This window comes from Leucopleurus acutus (assembly GCF_964270905.1).
Source record: "Leucopleurus acutus genome assembly, chromosome: 16".
NCBI classification, from domain to species: domain Eukaryota; kingdom Metazoa; phylum Chordata; class Mammalia; order Artiodactyla; family Delphinidae; genus Leucopleurus; species Leucopleurus acutus.
This window is the reverse complement of record NC_139158.1, coordinates 21,310,193-21,333,722: the sequence shown is the minus strand read 5'-3', so window position 1 is coordinate 21,333,722 and position 23,530 is coordinate 21,310,193. Positions and strand designations below refer to the sequence as shown.

Genomic DNA, 23,530 nt, shown 5'->3' with positions numbered 1-23,530 from the left:
ATGACGGTGTCGTAATTTGTAGCTGATAAGAACAGTTACAACAAAAAGTGCTCTGCCTAGAGTTCTAGATAGGAAAGTCAAGATTTTGGGCCTGTGCACAGAGATGTGACCCAAGCTACACACCTGAGCCCTGGTCAGGAGGGCACTGAGCACAGCCCAGCTTTTGAATATCACTGCATTTCAAAGCCACATTACAAAGAATACTGGCTGCTATTTGGCTTTTTGTGTTATCTGTGCCTCTTCCCCTCTCTGTGATGGATAACTGAGGTTTTAATATACAGTAGTGACATTCTAGTAGATGAAGGAAGGGGGCAGTCCCCAAGGGCAATCTGAACTTCTGCTTAGTATATTTACTCTTGCTGTTTTCCTTCCTCCTCATTTGTAATTCAGGAGGCTCTCTGAGAAGAGAGAGAGACAGCAAGGCTTCTTAGATGGATCAAAGGACGACAAGCTGGGATACCGGGTTCTATGAAAAGGTCTGCTATTGAATTTGTTCTGCTACCTTTAGGCACGTCATTTGTTCACGCTGTGCTTTGGTTTCTTCCTGTGCTTGCTAAGAGTAAATAACATGTACTTGAATATTTTGTGATGATTATGGAGTATTTTAAATGCGTGAGTGATTTATTTTTCCAGGCCGCCTGCTCAGGTCTAAAGTGAAAGTCTGCTCCTTTGAGATGCTAGGCTTCGTGGTGGTCAACTGACCCCAAACCCTTTAGACGACAGCAGCCACCTAGTTGCTTCTTCTCAGCTCATCAGGCTTACTCTATAGTTGCCGGGCTTATCTTTTGGTCTCCTCTGTTTGCAGAAATGAAATATGTAATTTTATATGTTCACGCTGCTTTTACACTCCCCCACCCCACTCACCCCCTCTAAAAAGATGAAGGCTTTCTTTGGCACAGAGCTGCTTTATCTGTGACACTGATCCCAAGAGACAGTGGAGAGAGGTGACATGGCAAACAAACTGAATTATCTGAGCTTGTTACTATAGTTCCTTTTTGATGATTTGGGTCAGGACCACTAGAGGTTTGAACTAGATTTAGTAAGGTGCAGGCTCTTTGGGGTTTGGCAGGGAGAAGTCAGGGAATATACTGGAAACAGAACACAAAGTACCCTTCCCCTTTCCCCTCCCTGCCTTTTTGTTTGTTTGTTTGTTTGTTTGTTATAGCCTGTGTTACATTAGGCAACAAGATGCCCCTGTCAGCGAAAGGTGCCAAGCTGAGAGTCTTAGAAGCTAATAAAAATGTTTGTGGATAAGCAACAGTTTTGTTCCTCAGCAGTGGATCACCACGACGCTATTAAATAACAGTCTCTGAAGTGCACTAATGGAGTTAACAGAAAGGTTTCTTTTGTTTTGAACTAAAATACAGTGTATTACATTATTTCTAGTGAAGTTAAAAGCAGTTTCTAAACAAGCCTAGGAAGGTGTGAAGCTAGAGGACCCATGAAATATGTTACTCCTTAGTTGTAGCTTTGGTGGCAGCAGGAAGAACTTCAGACACAGGAACACAGTGTAACCTTTCAGTTTTGAAACACTGCTAGGTCTTCCCGTTCTATAAATGATCAAAGAAACATTTGGGTAAATACTGCTCCCAAACCTTACTTGGCTTTAAGAGTGCTGGGTCCAACTTCCGTTTGTTAGTTCAAGGAAACAAGCAGCCAGGGACTCTAATTTGGGGTCTTCATTCTTGGACAGGGTCATCAACACACCAAAACATTACTTGCAGGTGCCCCAGCTGCAGCAACTTCCAACAAAGGCAGAGCTTTCCCCGATGCCTCTTAGAAACAGGGAGCCAGCAACCTGCCAGGCTTGGGGAACTGGGCGGGGAGGTGGGGAGGGATTGGTGGTAACTTTTCCCCCCTAGATTCCTGTCCGCTTTGCAGCTCCTGTGAAGCAGGGTGGAGGTCCTTGGGGTGGGGGTCTGGCTGGTCGGCTCTAAATGTAAATAGGAAGCCACGCAGCTCAGCAAATAACAGTTAAGAAATGGCAGTCTCCATCTCTGGCAAGGACTTGGTCCAAGTGTCCGAAAGTACGAAAGGGATGAGGGTCACCCCCGGGTCAATCTGCACAACCTGGTGAAAGTCCCTCCGGGGGGGCGGCGTGAATGAGGGGCCCAGAGGCAAAGACTAAGGCGAGGAAAGACCAGAAGAACCGCGGACACTACCTTGGAGGGACGGGGAGGCTTCAGGTACCGCCTTGGAAATTATCTCCCCTGGCCCAAAAGTCTTAAAATCGTTTCCGCCATGATAAGGAGCCGCGACCAAACGGGAGGCGGGGACGCGCGCCACGCGGATGCGCGCTCCCTTTGTCCCACCTCCTGGCCGGCCCGCTCATTGGGAGGAGGGAGCGCGCTTCGGAGAGAACGCGCCGCAGCCGTGCGTATGTGCTCCGGCTGGAAACTGGAGCCGGCGGCGGCGGCGTTCCGGGGGCGGAGAGGACGGGGGAGGCGGGAAGGCTGCGCGCCGCCCGCTCCTCCCCATCCCCCGCTTCGGCCCTGAAGGGGCTGGATGGGCGAGTTGGGCGCGATGGCTCGATCCTGGGCGGCGGCGGCGGCGGCGGCGGCGGCTGGAGGCGGTGGCGCGTCCTCCTCCTTGCCCCGGCGCCGGCGGTGATCCGAGCGAGTGGCCGCGGCCCCCGATGAGACTGCTCGCGGGCTGGCTGTGTCTGAGCCTGGCGTCCGTGTGGCTGGCGCAGAGGATGTGGACCCTGCGGAGCCCGCTCACCCGCTCCCTGTACGTGAACATGACGAGCGGCCCCGGCGGGCCGGCGGCGGCCGCCGCGGGCGGCAGGAAGGAGAACCACCAGGTACTGGGCCGAACCCGGGCCCGGCGGGGCGGGGCCGTGGCGGCCGACCTTCCCGCGCTCAGCCTGGCTATTGTGCGGGGCGTCGCGGCGAGAGGCCCCCCCCGGGCCTCGCCCCGCCGCCCCGGCCTCTCACAAAGTTTCCCCCCGTCTTCCCGGCCGGGCGCTCGGTCCCGGCCCGGCGACTCCTTTTGTTCCGCGGCGCGGGCGGAGGACGGCCTCCCCTATCCCTCCCCGGCCCCGGCGTGCGCGGCCCGGAGCCACGCATTGTTCCTGGGTCCCCGGCGGTGATTGCAGGCGCTCCGCCACCTCGGCGTCCGCTCCCGGCGGCGGGACGGAGGAACTTTGGGGTCGGCGCGTGGCGACTGGGACCCATCTGACACCGGGGCCTGAGAGCTAGATGATCGGACCAAACCCATTATCCCGGACAACCTTCATCAGCTCCGAGAATCACACCGAAAAGCCGGTGCCTCTTTTTGCCTGGTTGAATTTCTGAACGTACAAAAGGTCATAAAGAAATTTAACCGTGCTTCGTGAGCCATTTAACTCTCTGGGCTCGTTCCGGTGACATTTTCCCTAAGCACTTAAAAATGTGTTTGACAGGTCGTCACTCCCATCCTATCGAACCTTCCCCTGCTACTAAAGAGAGATCGCCTTTAAACTTTGATTTTGGTATCTGACTGCAGAGATGTGATAATAAGAAAGATGATGTAAGCTTCTACTGGAAGGGTTATTAGAACTGGGCAGGAGTGAATTCTTTAAAAAGTTGTAGTTGTGCACTGTGAACGATGGCGGTGTGGCTCGTTGGGTAGTCTTTTCATTAGCTTAGTTTTGTGCCGCTTAAATATGTGCATTTGTAGTATTAAGAGTGAGATATTTCATATTTGACCGTAATGTAGTTGGCGGTTAACATGACTATTGCAAGGAGGCTTTTGAACTCTGCCAGAGTGTTCGTTTATAATAGCTAGCATTTGTAGTACATTTTGCCTTCCCAGAGAGCAGTAGCTAATTACTTCCCATCTTGTGTCTCATAATTTTCATAGTTTTCTCATTTTCCTATGTCATTTTTCTTGTTATGCCAGGTGTTCAGAGTTTACACCGAAGTTGATTTCATGTGTTCTAATGAAACTAAAGAATTATCTAAGGAGATAAGGCTATTCATTCAGAGAAGTAGTATTTAGTTTTTCTTAAAAAAATATTTATAGTGGCCTTTTTCTATTTTTAAAGGAAATCATAAATTTCCATAAAATTTTTTAAAATTTATAATCCCACAGCTATTGCACTTTGTTAGGTAATCACTGCTATGATATTGTTAGGAGTGCACATAAAGTTAGTCGGTGATCTTAACTTGTAAACCACATTGTTTGCTACAGATTGATCAGTCAGTTTTAGAGTTGTACTGTAGTGATAATGTAGTTACCAAAATGTCATATATCTGTAAGGAACATGGATAATGGTGTAAAACAATGAATAGAAATGTCCTTTTTAACAGCTGGTAGAAATAAGTTTCTGGGTAGGATAAAAAGGAGGCTTATTTCCATTGACATGGAATTATGGTAGAGTCTCTTGGCTGTAGGTGTTTATTACAACGCTTGTGATTACCTCTACTGCAGTACACTTGATGTTTTCAGTGCTCAAAAAAGAAATAGACATATTATAAAACTGAAAGACTGTTTAAGTAACTTGATTTTTATGGGGCCTAGGTAGAATTATAGCTGTAGACATAGTCTCAGAATATGTCCTAACAAGATATCTCTGAATGTCTTCTAATTGTGTACCTTTATCAAGTTGAATCTGCCAGGTTCTAAGGAAAACTAATACCTCATTTACTTCATTAGGCTTCTGAGATACTAAAGTATGTGTGTACATGTGTGTGTTCTAACCAGTTGCACCTGACAGCTTGGCAACTAATTTCTCTGAAGACTAATCTGGTGGTTTCTGAATATTAGGTGGGCAGGGGGAGATTGGCTCTTTTCCTTAGAACAATCAATCCAGACATTATTTTGAGTTGATACATGCACATTATGAAAATATTGTCCATGAATAAAGATTAAAATGAACAAAAGAAACATGTATAGAAACCACAGTGAAATAGGAGACTGTTCTCTCTGCAACGTGGCTGAGTTGATGATTTGTTACCTGCTTTATATTTCAGGATCCTGGGTTTGCCTTATAAACTTAGTTGCTTGTGAAGTAACTTAACCCTAAATGCTTTTCCTCCCTTCAAATTAATAGTCCATACTGGGTCTTCTGGTGTTCATTTGGGTATGTGGCTTCCATAGCCAGCCACATCTGGTTCTTTTGCAGTTGCATGAAAGTGGGGTTATGGATTTGATTGAACCATACTTAGCACAAGTTTTCCTTATGGTTATTGTTTTTTTTTTTTAAGTTTTTTTTTTTAAATTTTATTTATTTTTTTTGTGGTACGCGGGCCTCTCACTGTTTTGGCCTCTCCAGTTGCGGAGCACAGGCTCCGGACGTGCAGGCTCAGTGGCCGTGGCTCACGGGATCTTCCCGGACTGGGGCATGAACCCGTGTCCCCTGCATCGGCAGGCGGACTCTCAACCACTGCGCTACCAGGGAAGCCCTCCTTATGGTTATTTTGATTAAGAAGTTATGGTGGTAGATTCTGTGTTTAAGACAGACCTTGGGCAATGTTTGTTCTTTAAAAATAGCTATTTAGTTACTATAGCCTTGAGAGGCAAGGCTCCTTTGAGCTAAAGCAGCTCTAAAACTATAGTCGCAGCACCATTTTAATAACTCGGTTTGGTGTGCTAGCTTCAAAACTGGGATTTATGTTTCACTTTGGGAAATCGAGAAGCAAGGGAGGGCTTCTCTCAGAGCAGGGATGGATATGGCTTGCATGCCAAATTGGGCTCACTGACTTTTTTGTACAGACTGTGAAGTAAGAGTAGTTTTATACTTTTAAATGGTTGCAAAAAATATATAATCTTTTGTAATATGTGAAAATCTTTTTACATGAAATTCAAATTTCAGTATCCACAAATAAAGTTGTGTTAGAACAGAGCCACCAACTTTGTTTACCTATCATCTGTGAGAGCTTCCAGATACAATGGCACAGTTGCATGGTTGCTACTTTATGACCTACAAGCCTAGAATATTTACTGTCTGGCCCTTTACAGAAAAAAAAAGTTTCCTCCAGAGAAAATTTCCAGCTTCCTTAATCAGCAGCACATTCTTTTTTTTTAAGCAGCACATTCTTAATCACAGATTGCAAGGTGGGTAGTTTGACTTACTGGAAAGAAATTGAGGCAGACAGTGAGAAACTAGATATGTGACTTTTCAATATTGGCTGACCCGGAACTTACAAAGAAGATAACAGCAACAAAAACTTTGGATCTAGTCTTTTTGAGGCATTGCACCTAGTACTTAAAGTTAATGCAACTATTAAAGAGCTATTGAAACTCTTAAAGGACTCTTAGGCCCCACTAACTAGGTTCTTGATAATAACAGTTATTCAGCAGCTTCTCAATTGATGGAGTGAAAAAAGGATTTTTATCGAACTCCTTGGAGCCAGGCCAGGACTATTTTTGCAGGTGACATACTGCAAGGTTTTTTTTAAAAGCACAGATAACATTATCGGGAGTTAATAAGGTGTGACGTAAAATTGCAAATATGTGTATATCTGACATTTTATTTTTTCACCTTCTTATATAAACTTGAACTGTGCTTTGCCATAAGCAGTGGTGGATTTAAGACAGAATTGAAATGATTTGGATTTTTTTCCAAATGAAAAAACACTTGGACATCACAGCGAAAGATCAAAGGTTATGCTAAAGGACAGATTCTGTCTGCTGCCCCTCACTCCCCAGTTACCTTATGGAGGTGGACCCAAGTCAGGCATGAGTTATCAGTGCTCAGTGGGGCCAGTCAGCTAGCCAGACAGGCACTGATGGATAGGTTCGTGTCCTCCTCCGAGCTGCCTTTGAAAGTCTGGAGGCCTTTGCAGCCGAATACCAAAGAGATTTTGAAAAGGGTTTCTTCCTTCCTTATAACCTGTGTTGAAACCCTAAACAAGTGTTTGCTTCAGTTTTACAGAACACGGGGATGCTCTGTTCTTCTGGATATACCAGAGGCCTTTATGTTCCCCTCTGAAGGTGCCCTAGGGGACCCAGGTACTTCCAGTAAAAGAGTTTTTTAGACCCTCTGAAGCGTGGTTGAAATCTTAGGATTGTAAAATACAAACAGTGAGTGAGTATTTGAAATAAAGATTGCCAGTAATTTATTCATTACATCAGAGCTGAAGCAATTTAATCTAATCTGTATAAGTTGTTTCCCTCCATGGAGGTGAAGGTGCCTTGTTACTCTGCACTTTGAAATCTCACATAAAGAGGTTGTTGGTTTAGGTTTGTGTCATTTGTAGAAAAAGAATGAATGATTTGAATATCTCCTCCTAAGCTGTACTTATACACAAGGTGTCAATGATGAAACGTCTGGACTGACATGATTGCATTGTAGAACCGAGAATGTGATTTTTGAATCCTTAGCTGTCAAGGTCAATGTCGTCAGGCTTGGTCTTACCACCTGCTGTAGTAGAAAAGATTCTGCTGGACCCTGTCAGTGGAGCCTTTCTGGTTGTTTTTAGTGGTACTGAATATCTCAGGTCTTTGCTTACTCATTTCTTTTGAGAATGGCTGGGTGCCCAGACCTACAGTGTGGTTTTTGGGCATTCCCTTGAACTTCAGTTCTCTGACTGGCTTTTGTGGACCTTGGACAGGAAGGGAAAGAAAATCAAGTTATTTTGCTTCTATTAAGTGTCAGGTACTTTAAATATATTATCCTCTCTAATCCTCAAAACAACTCTTGGATGTGGTATATCCCCATTTTACAGACAGAAGATTGAGGCTGAGCAATGAAACTTGCCCAAGAGCACAGTTAATAGATGGCAGAGTTGGATGTTGAAACCCTGCTCTGTCTGGTTTCAAGGCCCAGGCTTTCCCCACTGTTTCATGGTGTCTCTCCTAGGAATCCTTGTTGTCTGAGGGGCTGTGAAAGTAGACTGCCTTCTTAATGGCAGACTGTCCCCATTCTAGTGGATGTCTGTGTAGACACTGAAATTATGTAGCTGTGTACAAAAACCAAGTTGTTCTTGCAGTTTGTGAGTTAGATAAAGATGGGACAAGTGCTTGAAGTTCTGGCTTTCATCCAGTTTGTGCATGCTTAGGTCAAGTTTAACATTGAAAAAAAAAAATCTTACCTGTGGTGTCTTTCTTGTGACACCAGCCAATTCTCTGACACTAACTAGGTGTTCTACAATTCACTTCTGTTTGACACTACCCGGAGTTAACAGCCCAGAGACTTAAGGGCTCCTTCCTGCAAGACTGCCCTCACTTCACATGTCAGCTACAAGTTGAGGGTCCACAGTCTACCCATGCTTCTGTCGGACTTGTTTATAAACTCTGTGGTTTCCACAACCCCCATCAGGTTAAATAACTTGCTGAAATGACTCACAGAGCTTAGGAAAACACTTGACTTCTGCTTATGGTTTATTATAGAGGATACAACTCAGGAACAGCCAAGTGGAACAGATGCATAGGGCAAGGGGTTGGGGGTTGGAGAGGGTGGCACAGAGCCTCCGTGCCCTGTCCAGGTAAGCCACCCTCGCAGCATATCGATGTGTTCAGCCACCTGGAAGCACCCAGCCACCTGGAAGCACCCAGAACCCTGTCTTTTAGGAGTTTTATGGAGGTTTCATTACCAAGGCATGACTGATGAAATCTTTGGCCTTTGGTGATTGAACTCCATCTCTAGCTTCTCTCCCCTCCCTGGATGTTAGTGGTGGGGCTGAAAGTTCCACCCTGCCCTCCCGGTCATCTCGTGAGCATACAAAAGGTGTTTTATCACTCCTGAGTTTCTCTAAGGTTTTTAGGAGCTCTAAACTGCTGGGAACTGGCGATAAATACCAAATATTTATTTTTTATTAAAATCAGGAAGTTGGTTTTTTAAAATAACTTTCTAATTCTAATTTTACTAATGTGTGCAAGTCCTTTGTATTTTGGAAGAAAAGACTATTATATCATATACCACGTGTTTGACTAGTTGAGGAACTCAAAAAAATAATTTCAGAAAAACTTTTAACTGTATCCCTCAGTCTGATAAGCAGATATAATTTTATAGGGAAATTGCATTTCTACTTTAAAGGAATGATTCATCAAACAAGGTTATATAAAGATGAGGGGATTTCCATGGCCTTAATGAAATCTTGAAGACATGACTTAACACTTCGTTATGTTGACTAGCTGGTACCCTGTCATGTCTACCTGATTTGGCTATTTATTGATTGGCTAATTATTAGTATCTCTACAGTCTTGTTGCTAGTAGAGAGAACATTGCTATTTACTGTAACCTCTTTTAGAAGATGTTATGTTTAGTTATCACATCCTATTTCACACTTGGCATCAGCAGATGACTGCATGGCATAACTCTGGCTTGATTAGACTTTGTTATTTCAAAGATTTCCTTACTTATTTCCATTGAACAAAACTCAAGCAAACTTTAAAGGGAGATGCTAGCTCATAAGATGCTTTTTCAGACCCTGTGGTCTCCAGCTGAGGAGTACAGCCCTACAGTAGGGCTGGCACACGGTCCTTCCAATGCGAACCTTTAACAGGCATGATACTTTGTTCTTGCCTGTGCACATTTGTCTCTGTAGTCTTTGAGGAGCACACGTTCAAAGAACTCACCTGCTTGAACATGTGCAGAAGCCTACAGACAGGCCACTTAGTGAGAGCTTATTAAAGCTTTTCATTTAAGCTGGGTTGTCTGGAGAGCGGTAACTCCAGGGGGACTGCCACATGGTTGCATGGGCTCCTGCACTGACTTTCTGTCAACATCTTAAGGGCAAGGTGACTACGTATTTAAGGCCTGAAGGTCCTGGCCAAGATCACGATGACATTACTTGTTTCTCTGGGTTTCTCATTTTTTCCCTCCTCTGGAATGTAAGTTCCTGGAGGCCAGTGAGTCCATCTTTAATTTTCCCTAGACCACTTTTGAGCTGGGATGGTTAGGAAATGCTAATGAAATTTTCTGGGTAAGCCCATTTAGGGGTTCTTAAGCAGTGGTGATTTTGTACCTTCAGGGACACTTGGCAATGTCTGGGACATTTTGGGTTGTCATAACTGGAGGGTGCTACTGGCATCTGCTGGGTACTGGCTAAGGATGCTGCTAAACAGCCTACAGTGCACAAGGCAGCCCCCATAACAAGGATTGTCCAGCTCCAAGTGTCAGTAGTGCTGAGGTTGAGAAACCCTGGCCTAGTGTAATTTAGTTGCTATCTAGATCGGATTATCTTTAGACACATTTAGTCAGTCTAACTGGCCAGAATAGTTCTGCTTTCTCAGACAGATACACTGGGTAGCCTGAAGCAAAAAGAAGCTTCTTTGAAAGAAACTCATAAAAAAACCACATGCACCTAGAACAGGAGCTTGAATCAGCTGGGAGTGCTCAGAAACCCCAGGCTTCCTATTCATTCAGGAGCTATAAGGTGGGAAATGAAATGTGAAGTGCTCTGCCAGGTGCCTGGTACAAGGTAGGCACTCGGTGTGTTCCTTCATTGCTTGCTCTGCTAATGCAGTTTTGTGGTGGGTGGGTAGCTTAACTACTATTTACAGAATTGGGTTTAAGCAAGGCCTTGCAAAAACCTTGAAGTTTTAGAAATTGATGAAACCCAGTGACACCTGTCTCCATGGTTATCCTTGTGTTCTCTCCAGGATTTTACTAGAAACTCTAAATTTTATCTGTTAGACTGCCTGTGATTTTTAACAATAGTTGTTAAACAGATGAACATTTATTGTTCATCCGTACCTGTGCCAGTCACTGAAGTCAGTCATTGTCCCTGACCTTTTATGGCGCTTTCTGTCTACCTGGGAAGATAGACACCGGACATGCAATTATATACAGGTGTTCAGTTCAGTGGTTATAAATGTTACTGAGGAGACTTGGGAGATGTGAGAGAGTATTAGAACAGGGGATCCATCCTAGTCTGGAAGTTCAAGGGAAACTTACTTGAAGAAATATTTAGGCTTAGGTCAGTTGGGGTGGTGGGAAATGTAGGAGACAGCAAATACCATGCGAAACAGCCTTGGGAAAGGAGCCTTCCAGAAAAAGAAAGAAGGGTACAGTGTTGTGACATAGTGAGTGGCTGGGTGTTATGGATTGGTAGGGAGTGTCGTGAGGTGAGGCTGTGGACACAGAATGGACAAATCCTGTAGGGCCTTGTAAGCCACATTAAGTATTTTGGATATTAAGACTTCTCTGAAGCAGGGTATTGACATGATTAGATTTGCATTTGAAATTTGCATTTTTAAAGAGATATGCTTGACCACTTAAGTTTTCTAAGTGTACAATTCAGTGCTTATTAGTATAGTCACAAAGGTGTACAATCATCCTTACTTTCTAATTTTAGAACATTTTCATCACTTGATACAGAAACCCCATATTCAGTAGCAGACACTCCCCATTGCCTCCTCTCCCCAAACCCTTGGTAACCGTGATCTACTTTCTACTTTCTGTCTCTGGACCTGCCTATTCTGGACAATTCATGTAAATGAAATCATGTAATTTGTGGCCTTTTGTGACTGACTTATTTCACTTAGCATAATATTCATAGTTCATGTTGTCTCGTGAATCAGTACCTCATTCCTTTTTATGGCTGAAATAATATTCCGTTGTATGGATCAATCACATGTTGGTTATCCATTCATCAGTTGATGGACATTGGGGTTGTTTCCACTTTTTGGTAGTTATGAATAATGCTGCTATGGAATTGACATTAGTATCATACAAATGGTCAGGAGGAACATGGAATTCAACCTTCATCTTTAAAGAGAAGGGCATTACTCCTTTTTATTCTGTAGCACATTCTTTTCAGTAAGCATTTTCTTTTCTGAAAGATTTGTATGGCAGTAAAGGTTCAACCACATGTGTTAATGTTGATGAATTGAGAGAAATGCTGTTAAAAACTTGAGTTTTGGGGAGCATTTGAAAGCATTATTTGCAGTTAATGGTGCCAATTCTTCTTAGTTCTGGAAGTCAGAGTCTGTTATTGTTCTGGTTGTCCATTTACAAGTGGATGCCAAAGAATTCTTAGCTCCTCTGTTCCACTTGAATGACTTCTTGTCCACGTTAATAGAATGTACCTGATTGCCTATTACCAAGGTGATGGCTTTCATCTTGATTAGTCATTTCAGAGAATTAAGAGAAAATAAAAGTTAGAATGGCCTCAGTATTACAGAGTTCAGAATGTGAACCAGGAGGTCAGGCATATAATAAAAAATGGTTTATGACCTGCACTGGGGCATAACTTCAGGCACAATGAGTGTTAAGAATTAGTTAATGATTAAGCATGAACGTTTTCAGACCAAGGAAAAAAGTGTAGGCAGTGAATGTAAGAAGCTTCAAAGCTTATCATGTAGAGTGGGAAAAATAAAAATAGTATCAAGCTGAAGCAGTTTTGGTAAAAGTGTTTAATGGTAAATTAACACAAATCAGTCAACAATTGGAAAGATTGGTTTATCAAGTCAGGGCACAGAGTTCGTAAAAAGATTAGTTAATCTTTGAAATCTTAATGTGCCTGTCTGCTTCTTTGTATTGGTTTATAACTGGTTCCTTTCAATGTTAGTGTCGGGAATATTACCCAAGATTTCATTCAATATTTAGCAAGCTTAGGATGACTGTAAAATTGGTCCATCAATTGTGCAAGCGGTTACAGGACACCTACTGCTGATGAATGGTCGTGTTTGTCAGGGGGAAGCAGGTTACTTTTGGCTACTCATTGGGAGAAATTGATTGTTTCTTAGTGGATAACAGATTAATAGTTACTGGTCTACTCTGCAGTTTCATCATGGTACTTAATGGACTTACTTTTATTTATCAGGCCATGTCAGAGGACTTTATCTCACGGCTATTATTATTACAGTAGTCTCATGTGTCTGGTCCTATATTGAGGATTGGCCTGCATTAACTTGCTTAATCCTCTAAGTAACCTACCAGGATAGATAGAAACCAGTGACATCTCTAGTCTACAGATGAATTTACAGAGGCTCAGAGATTAAGTGACTTGTGTGAGCTCATACACGGGAATGGCTGAGCCGGGACTTGATGATGAGCTCACTCTAGAGCTGCTGCGCCCTGCAGGCTGCTTACCCCCTTCTCTGGTATACTAACGCTAGATGAAAACGGGACACATTTATCACGGAAGATTACATTTCATCCACAGTTGAGGTTCTTGAATTTTGTTCTTAGCATGTTATTACTTTGTCTGGTTCTTAGCATGTTATTACTTTGTCTTCTCATTGGTTGCATGTGACCTCAAGTAACTTCTTAATCTTTCTCAAACATACTTGGCTCCTGTCTAGTAGAATGTTATATGACCTGGTAAAGCGCACCTCAGTGTTCCTAAAGGTCCCTGTTTAGCCCACAAGAAGAAGCGCAGCTTAATCTGGTCACTGGAATATTAAATTCTGCTGTTCCTCCTCCGCTTACTTGATTTGTCTGGTGGTTTCGAGTTAAATCATTGCATTGAGTGACTGTTTTCTTATCGAAAAACAAGGTTAATGTTGGTAGTTATTGCCTTATGTTGAATCCCAGTGAAGGAGAGGCCAACAGTTTTCCTAATCTTGGGGTTCAGGGGGATATAGTGACAGAGTTTTGGGCCAGGAGTCAGAGCACTTGGACAGTGGCCTGGCTCTGTCACTTACTGAGCTGCATGACTCGGAAGCCTCTTCACCCTTCCCCCACTCTTCTTTGCGTACCCTGAAGGTAATGAGAATTAAACCAGGAATTATGTATGAGGAAATACTTTATACCTTATAGGTCATATAAGAGATGATGATTATTCTTAAAGTGCCATGAGATTATAACATTTGGAAATCTTAGATTTAATTTAGTCTTCTATTTTTTGTTTTTGGACTTCTTAGATGATGCTTCAGTTGTATGTTTTCATTTTTTTTCTTCTTTCTTTTTAGTGGTATGCGTGCAACAGAGAGAAATTATGTGAATCACTCCAGGCTGTCTTTGTTCAGAGTTACCTTGATCAAGGAACACAGATCTTCTTAAACAACAGCATTGAGAAATCGGGCTGGCTGTTTATCCAATTATATCACTCTTTTGTGTCATCTGTTTTTAGCCTGTTTATGTCTAGAACATCTATCAATGGGTAAGTGAATCTTGGATACTTTTTTCTTTATCCTTAGGTCTAAAAAAAGAAAAGGAAAACGAAAAGTTACCTTGTTGAGATGTTGACCACCTCTACAGCTACAACACTTCTAGTCAGAATCCTTGGCCCAGTGTCTCGGCCTCTGCAATTGTGCTTTTAAAATTCACTGTAACTTGATCTTGATAAACAGCCTCATTGGTCTGTATTTCTGTGATGGGAATTGCAGTGCTTCCCACTTTGATGTGCACAGGAATCACCTGGGTATCTGGTTAAAAGGCAGATTCTGAGTCAGTAGGTCTGGGGTGGGACCAGAGATTTTGCATTTTTAACGTGTTCCAGGTGATGCCTATGCTGATCTATTAGAGAGGAGCAAGATGGTTGGAACCAGGCCCTTAACATAGGCTGAAAAGTAAGATCTTTGCCTTAAGCACACTTCCCAGGAGCAAGTTTTTTTGGGAAGGATCTAATTCAGCCCAGCAGTGGATGGTGGCTTGTTCGAGTGAAGGGTTCTCCATCTGTTCTTTCTTTCTTTCTTTTTAAAAATATTTATTTATTTATTTGGTTGTGCTGGGTCTTAGTTGTGGCAGGCGGGCTCCTTAGTTGTGGCATGTGGGCTTCTTAGTTGTAGCATGTGGGCTCTTAGTTGCGGCATGCATGTGGGATCTAGTTCCCTGACCAGGGATTGAACCCAGGCCCCCTGCATTGGGAGTGTGTAGTCTTAACCATTGTGCCACCAGGGAAGTCCCTCCATCTATTCTTACATAATGTTTAGACGCACCAGAATTTTGTAAACATTGTGGAATTCTCTATCCCTAGAGTGGTTCTCTCATATAAGTCTATGGAAGAAGCTTTAGGGATATTTTTATCCTTTCTTGGCCAAATTTTCAGATACCGCAAAGCCTAAGAATCCAGAACTCCAAAGAGAAAAGCAGCAGGGCTCAGTGCTTGAAAAGCCTGTTGGACCACTTGAAGCCACTGGCTGGGCCCACTTTTTCTTCCCTTGAGGTTTGGAGCCAGCTTCTACTGAATGTCTGGATCCCCAGTCTATCATCTGGTCCTTAAATATGTTTTCAGGAACCATGAGCCGTTTCTCAAGATTTCTTCATTGTTTATATGAAATTGCCTTAAATTTGCTTTAGCAAACAGTTGTTATTTTTGTATTGGTAGTTGAGTTTAAACAACTTGGTCTGACATTTTGTTTCTAAAATTCACGGCATTGAATTTCTGTTCTGTACCATTTGTTTTTTCGTTGGGAAAGCAGACAAGTCACCGCAGCAGTGATTTTTAACCTTTTTGGGGCCCTGTACCTCTTTGAAAGTGATATAAAGTAGAAATTCTCTCTTCAAATAGTCCTTACATTCAGCATTTTGCATATAATTTAGGGAGATTTCAAACTCTAAACCGCTTCCCCCTACCTCTACCCTGTTCGCCCCTGGTTAAAATTCTCTGCTCTGGGATTTCACAGTTTGGTCAAAGGGGCAATAAGATTAATAAATCCGTTTTGGCTTATCTTATCCACAGCTTTTCTGCTTTTCTTTTTTAAATAACCCTCATCCCCACCCCTTCATCCCCCCTTGGCACCCCTCTCCCCCAACAAAACAAAAACATCTCTTGCCCTGTGTCCTATTCTCAGCTGGAAGCTTAACTTTGAGCCCATTGGGAATTTCCGTCTATGGCAATGGAAGCTTATTACCACAAGTGGCTGTCTCTTATAGAAATAATTACTATGGTAACCTTTTTTTAAAGAATATTTATTTATTTTATTTATTTCGTGGTTTTTTTTGGCTGCGTTGGGTCTTAGTTGCGGCATGCGGGATCTTTGTTGCAGAATGCGAGATCTTTTCCATGCGGTGCGTGGGCTCTTTGTTGAGGCTTGCGGGCTTCTCTCTAGTTGTGGCGTGTGGGTTTTCTCTCTCTGGTCGTGGCACGTGGGCTCCAGAGGCCGTGGGCACTGTAGTTTGTGGCACCCAGGCTCTCGCATTAAGGTGTGCGAGCTCAGTAGTTGTGGCTCGTGGGCTTAGTTGCCCCGCGGCATGTGGGATCTTAGTTCCCCGACCAGGGATCGAGCCGTGTCCCCTGCATTGGAAGGCAGATTCTTTACCACTGGACCACCGGGGAAGTCCTTATGGTAACCTTCTTGAATTAAAAAGATAAGGTACTTATCGACGTCCTTTACTGGGAAGGGGAAGACCAAGTAAGGAGAGACTTGATAGCTGTTTTCAGAGTTTATTTTATAAGGAAGATATTTGTAAGGAGGTTTATCTCCTCTGTAGACTCTAAATCTAGAGAGAACTTAGAGAACGTAGGATGTTTTTACACACACACACACACACACACACACACACACACACACCAAAAAAATACATCGACATCACTAACTTTGGGAGTTAAAGACAAATTAGAGAACCATACCTCTCCGTGGTATGTGTTTGCTGGAAACCTTGTACTGAGCAAAAGTCAGTGTCTTGGTATTTTAAGTGGGATAATTCTTCATTGTGTGGGACTGTCCCACACATTGCAGGAAGTCTGACTTTTCTGACCTTGCCCTCTAAGTGACAGTAGCACCCTCAAGTAATTGTGACCACCAAAAACTCTTCCCACCTACTCCCAGGGCCCCTAGAGACCAAAATTCATCTGGGCTCGATGAATTTAGATTTTTTTTTCTTTTGGCAGTTTAAATCTTTTTGTGTAGCCTCTGTTGCTCATGATCTTTCGAAATAGGACAATGCTTCTCTCTCTGGTGCCTTTCAACCTGAGCTCTGACCTCAGATGACCTCTAGCTCTAGAATTTTATGATTATCAGGTCAAGGGTCCTTAGACTCCAAAGAGATGGCTAGGGAAGCATGTTAGTTTAAAATTGGGAAAGTTTAAGCCATGGAACTGTTTTGCAACTTACCTTTGGTCCTATGGCAAGTTAGCACCAGCATTTGAAACATGTACCCCCACGCCTGTGACCTCTCTTAGCTCTTGTTCTGACTCTGGCTCCCATGTGAAATTTTGTATAGCTCTTTCAGGAAGTTCAGCTCCTTTTCTCAGATTTCTTTTTCAGCCTGTTTTCCCACTAGAAGATAGGAACAATTGAGGATTAAAAACAACTTGTCTTTTAGGAGATGTTTTCTCTGGGAGCTAGTTGTATTGGGTGAAAGTCTCTGAGGGTCCCCCCCCCACCCCATTTTTTAGCATTTCTGTAGGGCAGAGGATTTACTGCAAATATATTGTTAGATTTGGTTGACCTCTTCTAAGGGAAAGGGGAGGAGGAGTTTGTTATATGAGCTCCATATTTTAATTTTTTCCTGAAACTGGTCTTACCAGGAACACCCAGTTGCACACGTCCTTCCAGTCACTGTGTAACAAACATATTGCACCTTAGGATTATTTCCAGAAAGCAGCAGTATGGTACAGATTTCCCTGCCATTTCCTAGACCAGTGGTTTTCAGGCTTTTCCAGGGTCTGAAGAGGAAGCGCCTCAGGAGCTGCTTCAGGCTGCAGAGAAAGGCCCAGGAGTGAGCTGGCAGCAGCGCTGAGGCTCTCAACCTCATTTCAGCAGCAGTTCTCCTGTTACATTTTACATTGTCGATGAGTAACGTCTGCTTCATTTAAAGAAACGGTTCTGCTGCTTAAAGGAAGTTTGAGAATCCCTGCCCTAGACAGACTGGGATTTGAGAGCTAGAAAGCAAGTTCTAAATAGGGAGTGCATTTTATTTCTCAAGATGATGCTTCCTCAGAACTTGGTTTGATCTGTAGCTGCTTTTAGGAGAGCTCTCTTTGATCTCCATTTTAACTCCTCCTTTTTCAAAGGCGTTACTATGTTTTAGATGTTTTTTAGGATTTTTAGAAATAATAGGACCCAGCCAATTGTATAACATACAAACTGACACAAGTATGAATCTACTTTTTAAATGCAGATTAACTGATATCACAAGGACCACTCTTCCTCTTTTCTCTAGTGTCTCTTAAAAATCTAATACCTAGAGCTATTTTTTATACTCATTGTTCAGTTTCATATTCTAAATGGCTTTTTTCCCCTATTTGTTTTTTCTGCTTAGTGTTATTGGCTAGTGTTGTGGTCTGATCCTCTTGGCCTGTCATTTTTTTAAACCGATATACATGTTTTCTGTTACTCCTTCCATCTTTCCTTCCTATTTTGACTTAAATTCTTCACATTCATCTTTTTTTTTTTTTTTTTTTCTTTGCGGTACACGGGCCTCTCACTGCTGTGGCCTCTCCCGTTGCGGAGCACAGGCTCCGGACGCGCAGGCTCAGCGGCCATGGCTCACGGGCCCAGCCGCTCCGCGGCATGTGGGATCTTCCCAAACCGGGGCGTGAACCCGTGTCCGCTGCATCGGCAGGCGGACTCCCAACCACTGCGCCACCGGGGAAGCCCCACATTCATCTTTTAATTTCTTATATATTTCTTCTTCCCTTCCCACCTTTTATTCCTCTCCTTTCCCCACTCTTTTTGGTGTATTGTTTGCAGCCTCAAAGGCAGACGATGATATCTAGAGGTGTTTTCTTATTTTATTAACTTTGCTTTTTAATCATAAATCATATAAAAGATATATATATTTTCATCGTATAATCGTATAAAATAAACATTGTGTAAGTTCAGAAGGCTGTTGGTGTTGAGTCACTACTTTGTGTGGATGTTGGGTGGAAGTGCTTAGCTTGTATAGAGTCATCCATTTTTGTCCTCTTTTCTTTTCCAGGTTGCTAGGAAGAGGCTCAATGTTTGTCTTTTCACCAGATCAGTTTCAGAGACTGCTTAAAATTAATCCAGACTGGAAAACGCATAGACTTCTTGATTTAGGTGCTGGAGATGGAGAAGTCACAAAAATCATGAGCCCTCATTTTGAAGAAATTTACGCCACTGAGCTGTCTGAAACTATGATATGGCAGCTTCAGAAGAAGAAATACAGGTACAATTTTTAGACATGGTTTAGAGTATATTTCTTGGTTTTAGATGTGTTGCTTCTTGAGATTATGTTATTTAAAGAATATAAATCAGAAACAATTTCCATGATGAGGAATTAAAAAAAAATCTTTCCATATTACAGTTGACTCTTGAACAATGCAGGGGTTAATTCACGTATAATTATAGTCAGCCCTCCGTATCTGCAGTTCCTGCACATCTGCGGATTTAACCAACCATGGACTGTGTAGTATTTACCTTTGAAAAATATGGGCAGTGTATAAGTGGACCCAGGCAGTTCAAACCTGCATTGTTCAAGGGTCAACTGTACAAGTAAGTGGAAATTGAGAGAGAAATCGTCTTTCCTTGGCAGTGTTCTTCTGAACTAGAGGTTTTGGCGCTGTAGGAAGGAAAAGGGTGGGTGAGAGACAGCTTGGAGAAGAGAGATCAGATGTAGGGACTTGTTCCCTAATTTGAATCTGGCATTCTCAAATCTTGTTTTTTGTTTATTTTTTTAATTAAAAAAAGCTTTTTAAAAATTGTGGTAAAAATATGTAACATAAAATTTACCACTTTAACCGTTTTTAGGTGTACAGTTCAGTAGTATTAAGTATATTTGCATTGTGGTGTAACCACCATCACCATTCATCTCCAGAACCTTTTTATCTTTCCCAGCTAAAACTTTGGTACCCATTAAACACTGATTCCCCAGTCCTCTGTCCCCCTGGCTCCTGGCAGCCACCATTCCACTTGCTGTCTTTGTGAATTTGACTATTCTAGGAACCTCGAATAAGAGGAATTGTACAATATTTGTCCTTCTGTGATGAGCTTATTTCATTTAGCATAATGTCTTTAAGGTTCATCCACGTGGTAGCATATGTCAAAATCTCCTTTCTTTTTAAGGCTGAATAATATTCCATTGTATGTATATGCCACATTTTGTTTATCCATTCATTTGTCGATGGACACTTGGGTTGCTTCTACCTTTTAGCTATTGTGAATAATGCTGCTGTGAACATGGGTGTACAGATATCTGTTTGAGTCACTGCTTTCCCTTCTTTTGGGTATATACCCGGAAGTGGAATTGCTGGATCAAATGGTAAGTCTGTGTTTAATTTTTTGATGCATTGCCATAGCTTTTCCACAGCAGCTGCACCATTTTACGTCCCATTGCAATGCACAAGTGTTCCAGTTTCTCTACATCTTCACCAATACTTGTTGTTTTCTGTTTTTTTGATCATATCCATCCAAATGGATGTGAAGTGTCAAATCTTGGTTTTTAGACCATCTGCTGCTTGAGAGACTTAGGAGGAAGGTTATTCTTAATTCAGTATGGATTCTATTGAATGGGGGAAGACGGTGCTGAGTATGGAATGGGGGAGGTGGAGGTGGAGCCTGCTTCCTTCTCTGATATATTTGAAGCTGGGCTTAGGCTTAGAAAGAAAGGAGAGAATTATGTACTCCCTCACTTTCCTACCCAGCTAAGTTCCTAAGTAGGAGACTATCTTAGGAACAGACTAACCCTAGACACAGAGCATTAGCGTAGCTCTTGGAGCAGGATTAGATTTAAATTTGGGCAAAACATGGACATGTTTAGCCTGGGGAAGAGAAGACCAAGTAGGAAGGAGGGGAAGGGAAGATTACTGTAGATGGGTATTTAAAGGGATTTATATGGAAGGAGGCCCACCTACCCTGGGCCATGGCCTTGCTTGTTTGCCTGACATTCAAACCCTTCTGAGACTAAGTGCCCAAAAGGAATTTTCAGTGAGACTTCAGATGTTTGAATTAGTGATTCAATATATGTAGAGTTTACATGTTATGTTACCTGATAACCTTGTACACCATACAAAAAATACTTAGTTATTGGGAATTCCCTGGCAGTCCAGTGCTTAGGACTCGGCACTTTCACTGCTGTGGTCCAGGTTCATTCCCTGGTCGGGGAACTAAGATTCTGCAAGCTGCGTGGAGCGGCCAAAACAAAACAAAACAACTTATTTTTTTTTCCCTAATAAATATTTCATATGCCAAAATCTGTTTGCAGTTTGATAGGGAAGTTATACTGGTTGACACTCTCTTCATAATATTATTAGTATGAAATAGAAACGTATTCACAAAAGTGGCAACTTCTGGTACAGTTTGACATTTTAATGGGCAAGCAGTATCTTACTAAGTTTAGGGTTCGCCTAATCCATGATGGCAGGGCAGACTTTTAGCTTCCATGGTTTTTTTTTGGCTTCTTTTTGGGAGGTAGCTGTTTTTTGTTTCTCTTCAGTATCTGGGCTCATGAAAAACTGGCTTTTTAATAAAGGTTCTGGATGTCATTTTTGAAATAAACCCATAAAACAGAAAATGGCCAGGTTTTCCCTCTGTTTTGCCAGGATATTATTGTTTATGCCAGAAAACCTGATTGTAAAATTTAAGGATGTGGCTTTGATTTTTAAAACAAAACAATAAATTTTCTCTACATTGCTGGTATTTTTTTTTTATTTAGGATTTATCAAAATACTGATTGCTTTGTTACTTCTCTAAGGAAAATGTATTTTAAATCCCCCTGAAGGTAAACTATTACTTAACTCACTTTCTTGAAAATAATAACCCCCTGAACGGATGCCTTTCTTCTAGGGTTAGAAATGCTGTTCTGGAAGAGCCATAGACATTTAGGAAGGGATTATACAATTACTTTTTGATTGTGTGTACTAATGAACAGTTCCACAATTCAAATGACAATAAATAAAAACTGTTGTTTGGCAGGAAGAAAATTTTGGCAGCATGGTTACCTTCCTTAGTCTGCTTTACCAAAAGTTAACGTGAAAATTTGTTGACATGATCTGAATGGTGGTTTGTAGATAGTGGAGGAAACAAGTGTGTGGCAAGATGCGGACTGGCAACGTGGACGGGTTTGGAATTAAGTCCTCGCGGACAGTTCACGTGTGGGTAGTTCAGAAGGAGTTGCGTATACATTTTTGACACCAGAGAACAAAGATCTTTAATGTAAATTTGAAAGATGCTTGACTTTAATCCATTATCTATAGGTTATCTTGATCTACAGGGATCTTTCTTGAAAGGAAAAGAAAATATTGTGGTTAATTCTATTTCTCGTGTTCATATCCTCTTTTCTTTTTTAACAAAAAGATACTGGAGACTGAAGGGATGGCCATTCACTCTCAACCCACCACCCTGGAAGCATTTATTCAAGGACTGATTGTTAGGTTCTTTCTCACCTTATATGGAGAGAGCAGGTTCATTGACCTGAATAACATACTAGGAGAGTTTCCAAGTTGTAATTTCTACTCTGCTAGAGATTTACAGTGTGACCTTGGACAAGTCACTTCTTTCATTTTTCTCATAAGAAGAGGAAGATTCTAACAACTTGTTAGGATTCCTGGGCTAATATGCAGTTTGAGTGGGGCTGATAAATATGTCTTCATCAGTGGAACTGAGTTTACAAGTAGAAATCACAAAACAGAAGTAAAGATGAAGTTGGACCTCTATAGGTATAGTTTTAACTGTCCCGGTATTAAGGCTATAATTTTCTGTTATGAGCATGTGTTTCTGTCTTTCAAAATTACCAACATGGAAACTACCTATCCTCAAATAATTCTGAGATGGATTTAGTTAGATTATTCTAGATATTTTTTAAAATAAATTTATTTATTATTTATTGGGTCTTCGCTGATGCGCGCAGCCCCTCTCCAGTTGTGGTGAGCAGGGGCCCCTCCTCGTTGTGCGCTGGCCTCTCATTGCGGTGGTTTCTCCCGTTGCGGAGCACGGGCTCGAGGTGCTTGGGCTTCAGTAGTTGTGCCTTGCCGGCTCCAGAGCGCAGGCCCAGCAGCCGTGACGCACGGGCCCAGCTGCTCTGCGGCATGTGGGATCTTCCTGGACCAGGGCTCGAACCCATGTCCCCTGCATTGGCAGGCGGATTCTTAACCACTGCACCACAAGGGAAGCCCGCATTCTTCTAGATTAAAACATGCTGATGATGTTGGGTTCTGCTTCGTTTTAGATCAGGCCTAATTTTTTTTTTTTGGTTTTTTAAATCAAATATATAATTTTTCTTTTGCAAGTTTATGAATTTAAATTGGCTGTTTGGCTAAGGTATTAATATATAAATAGTCTTTCTTTTTAATTGTTCATTTCTGCTTTTAAAATGGGAATTGATGACATTTTTATCCTGAAAGTAGAGTCTTCTCTCTAGTTTAAATGAGCTAAATACAGCTCCTAAAATCATCATTGCAGTCACAGTTTCGATACAACAAAGTGATTTTGGAGCTCTAATGCCCTAATTTCAAGCAACAAAGAAATCTCACTAGCTCCTTGAAGTTTGTCAGTTTTGCTTTGGAGGAGGCTTTAGTTTTTAAAAACATCTAGATTGAGGGATTCCCTGGTGGCGCAGTGGTTGATAGTCCGCCTGCCGACGCAGGGGACACGGGTTTGTGCTCTGGTCCGGAAGGAAGATCCCACATGCCGCGGAGTGGCTGGGCCCATGAGCCATGGCCGCTGAGCCTGCGCGTCCAGAGCCTGTGCTCCGCAACGGGAGAGGCCACAACAGTGAGAGGCCCGCGTACCGCAAAAAAAAATAAATAAATAAAATTAAAAAATAAAAAAATCTAGATTGAAAAGAAGATACACCTGAGCAGTTAGTGTT

General features: G+C 42.4%; 1 protein-coding gene across 6 annotated transcripts in view; it reads left to right on the top strand.

Moving 5' to 3' along the window:
- The first annotated feature begins 406 nt into the window (after positions 1–406).
- Positions 407–23,530, top strand: part of METTL9 (methyltransferase 9, His-X-His N1(pi)-histidine) — a 45,522-nt gene continuing 22,398 nt past the window's right edge. For 3 of the 6 annotated variants that reach the window (XM_082858040.1, XM_082858039.1, XM_082858043.1), the window contains exons 1-3: positions 2,406–2,803; positions 13,786–13,976; positions 18,683–18,892. In XM_082858040.1, coding sequence (XP_082714166.1) covers positions 2,636–2,803; positions 13,786–13,976; positions 18,683–18,892 — 569 coding nt within the window. In that variant the 5' untranslated portion in view covers positions 2,406–2,635. Of the gene's footprint in view, positions 477–2,405; positions 2,804–13,785; positions 13,977–18,682; positions 18,893–19,876; positions 19,937–23,530 lie in introns of those variants that run through there. The other 3 variants (XM_082858042.1, XM_082858041.1, XM_082858044.1) reach the window with 2 other exon arrangements.